The 2,849-nt window shown below is 53.8% G+C and overlaps 1 protein-coding gene across 1 annotated transcript; it reads right to left on the bottom strand.

Annotated features, from left to right (window-relative positions):
* Positions 1 to 6: 6 nt before the first annotated feature.
* LOC108446522 (serine/threonine-protein kinase PAK 3-like) lies at positions 7 to 2,843 on the bottom strand. Its single transcript, XM_017733359.1, has 3 exons — positions 2,271 to 2,843; positions 1,392 to 1,440; positions 7 to 368 (listed from the first exon to the last, which is right to left on the bottom strand). Exons 1-3 carry the CDS (start codon positions 2,348 to 2,350, stop codon positions 255 to 257), a joined length of 243 nt encoding a protein of 80 aa, XP_017588848.1. The 5' UTR covers positions 2,351 to 2,843; the 3' UTR covers positions 7 to 254.
* Between the last annotated feature and the right edge of the window lie 6 nt (positions 2,844 to 2,849).

Genomic DNA, 2,849 nt, shown 5'->3' with positions numbered 1-2,849 from the left:
AAGAGTTGGGAAGGAGAAGCCAAGGGAAATAATGTCTGCCAGGGTTTATCAGCTCTTGTCGTAAGACCCAGGAAATGGGGTCAGCTTGAAGGAAAAACCAAACCAAAGCAACAAAAGCACACGGAGGGAGTGAACTGACAGGCTGTTGTTTTGGGAAGCTACGGCCGGGTGAGGCTTTTTCAAAACAGGCTACAGACTGCGGATGCCAGGAGAGATTAACGCAGGGCCCGTGCACGGGATAAGAGCTGAAGCACTCACCTGTCCAAAGAGCTGACAATGTTGGGGTTCTTCTTGTCCTTCAGGACCAGGATCTCATTCACAGCTCGTTCCCCGTTCTGCCCTCTGAGACTCATTTTCTTTATGGCCACCTGAAAGGACATTGCAGCCCTTGAACTGGAGGAGTCTGGGGCAGGAGGCCGCAGCAAACACGGAGCGAGTCTTTGTGGAGCGACGGAGCCGGGCTGTGCCAAACTGCCTTGGGATGGGACACCCGGGCTCAGCAAGTGACATTCCCACAGCCCCTTTCTCTGCTCGCTGCGGGGCCGCTTACAGGACACAGGGCCAGAGACATTTGGCCTTGGAAGCTCTGCAGAAATGGTCCCTCAGCTCTCAGCCTCAAAGCTCTCACAACATTCTCTGCACCTGCAGTCTTCTCAAACGGCCTTAGTTTACCACCACGCTCATTATCATTCAAACACATTTTGCAAGCAGCAAGTAATTCTGGTTCTGTGAAAACAGAGCAAAACAGCCGGGAACCCTTTAGCAATCCTGTGGGATTTGGTCATGATTTCAAATGCAACTGCTCTGTTTGGGATTGCACAACAGAGCAAACACGCACAAACGTTGCTCAGATGATCCCTGTCACGGGCTGTCACTGACACCAGACCCAAACACAGCTGCAGCGTTTAGGGGAGAGCTTTGCTCTGCACATCCATCTTCTCATTCCTCTCCCTCTCTCTGGGAACAGCTGCAGTAGGACTAAAACCCCAAACTGATGCCAAGCAGGATCGCTCCTTAATTAGGTCTTGAGGTATCCTTTGAAGATGAAGCACAGGATGGAAAAACTGCTAAACGGTGTTCCTGTCCGAGGCTGGGATGAAGATAAATTAGGCCTCAGCCTCCACCAGCTGATGCACTGATGTTTTCAGATATGAAGACCAAGCCAGCGTGTCCTGCTCTGACAGACACCGCTGCCCTCCTTGCATTCCTTTGGGCACTTCAGAAGGCTCAAGTCTGTCCCAGCCGTGCTCTGCAGGCTGACACTGCTGTGCCTTCAGAGGAACAGCCTGTGCAGGAAAGCTCTGCTGGCCCCCCAAAGCTGCAGCCACAGCTCCCAGCAGAGGGGAAAGCCCTCGAGAGCTGCCCGACGCGCTGAGCGTGGTGACACTGACCTCTCCTCCAGTGGCCCTGTCGAGTCCTTTAGAAACGGTTCCAAAAGCCCTGGAGACAGAACAGCAGAGAAGAAAGAAGCAGCGCTTTAGGCCCTGGGAGTGAAAGCCAGCCCAGACAGGAGATCTCTGCTGCCTGCAGCCTTTACAAAACACCTGGGTGCATCGACCCTTCAAACAGCAGCGCAGCAGCCACCAGCCCTGTGCCACGCAAGGTGGGCGAGACAAAACTGAGGCCCAACACGAAGGAAAAGGGCTGGAGCAAATCCCAAATGTCCACGCTGAATTACTTTAGTCCAAAACCTAGGGTGGGAGTGGATGTCTAAAGAACTGGAAAAGAATGTATTTCATCCTTTTCCATTTCCTGCCTACGAGCTGCAGGATCCACAAGGGCCCTGCCATCAGGCAGCTGATGCGTTTTCCCCTCGAGTGCAGCAGCTCTTTGCCTGTTACTGAATGTACGGGGTTTACTACCTGTGCTGAAAAGAGCGCTTATTAGTTCATCTCTGGTTTCTGTTTCTAAACCGTTATGTTGATAATCCTGACCGGTGGATATTTTTGGAAGCAAAATATTTGAAAGGAATCTTCTTGAGAACTGTTTTCTGACAGTCACCAGATGGTGAGCTGCTCTTTCAGGCAATCAAATTCCAGGGACAGAAGATCTTCCAGGTCCTGCTCCTTGCTGCAGGCAGGACACTGCCAGCCTCAGGGGCTTTTGACGGGGCCTTCTGACCACAGTTACCAATTCTGATCAGCACTGACAGACAGCAGGATCGTGCCCCAGTGTCTGAAGCTGTTTGCAGCTTGCCTGGCTTCTCACTTGATCTTGCACCAGCAAATACCTGGCCCCTGCTTGTGCAGAAGTAACTGCCGTGCACTTACCCTTGGCCAACCTGCTCCAGTTCCAGGTATTTCTCGGCAGGCTCCCCCACGCTCACGGTGCTCCCTGAAAGAAACCACATGGAAGACGCTCCCTCCCAGATGGAGACCCCGCCTTGCAGCAGGGCCAAAATGCAGCCCCACTCCCTGGGGCCGGGAGCCCCTTGGTCTCAGCTGGGCAAGGACAATAAATGACTCTGTGACATTCAGCTGCAGAGCAAGCCTGGGTGCAGCTGATGCTGAGACACACACGCAGCACCCTGCTCTGGCACACAGCAGCAGAGCAGACGTACTCAGCTGCATCAGGCACCACTCCTCTCTGCCCTCTGGCTGCAGGGCTGTGCTGCTGTCAGAATGTTCAGCCCAGGATCCCGCAGCAGAGGGAGCTTCAGTGTCCTCTTCCCAAGCAGAGGGAGGTTCCCCATCCTCTTCCCAAAATTCAGTGGGTTCCTGGTCTTCTTTGCAAGCCACGGGGTGTTTGCCGTCCTATTCCCATGCCGGGAGAATTGCACCCTCCTCTTCCCAAGCCACAGGATGTCCTCTGTCCTTGTCCCACGCTGGGAGATGTCCGTCCTCCTTGTC

This window comes from Corvus brachyrhynchos, unplaced genomic scaffold (genome assembly GCF_000691975.1).
Source record: "Corvus brachyrhynchos isolate BGI_N302 unplaced genomic scaffold, ASM69197v1 scaffold3495, whole genome shotgun sequence".
In the NCBI taxonomy this organism is placed as follows: domain Eukaryota; kingdom Metazoa; phylum Chordata; class Aves; order Passeriformes; family Corvidae; genus Corvus; species Corvus brachyrhynchos.
The sequence above is the reverse complement of the archived record's forward strand: the minus strand, read 5'-3'. Positions and strand labels throughout refer to the sequence as shown.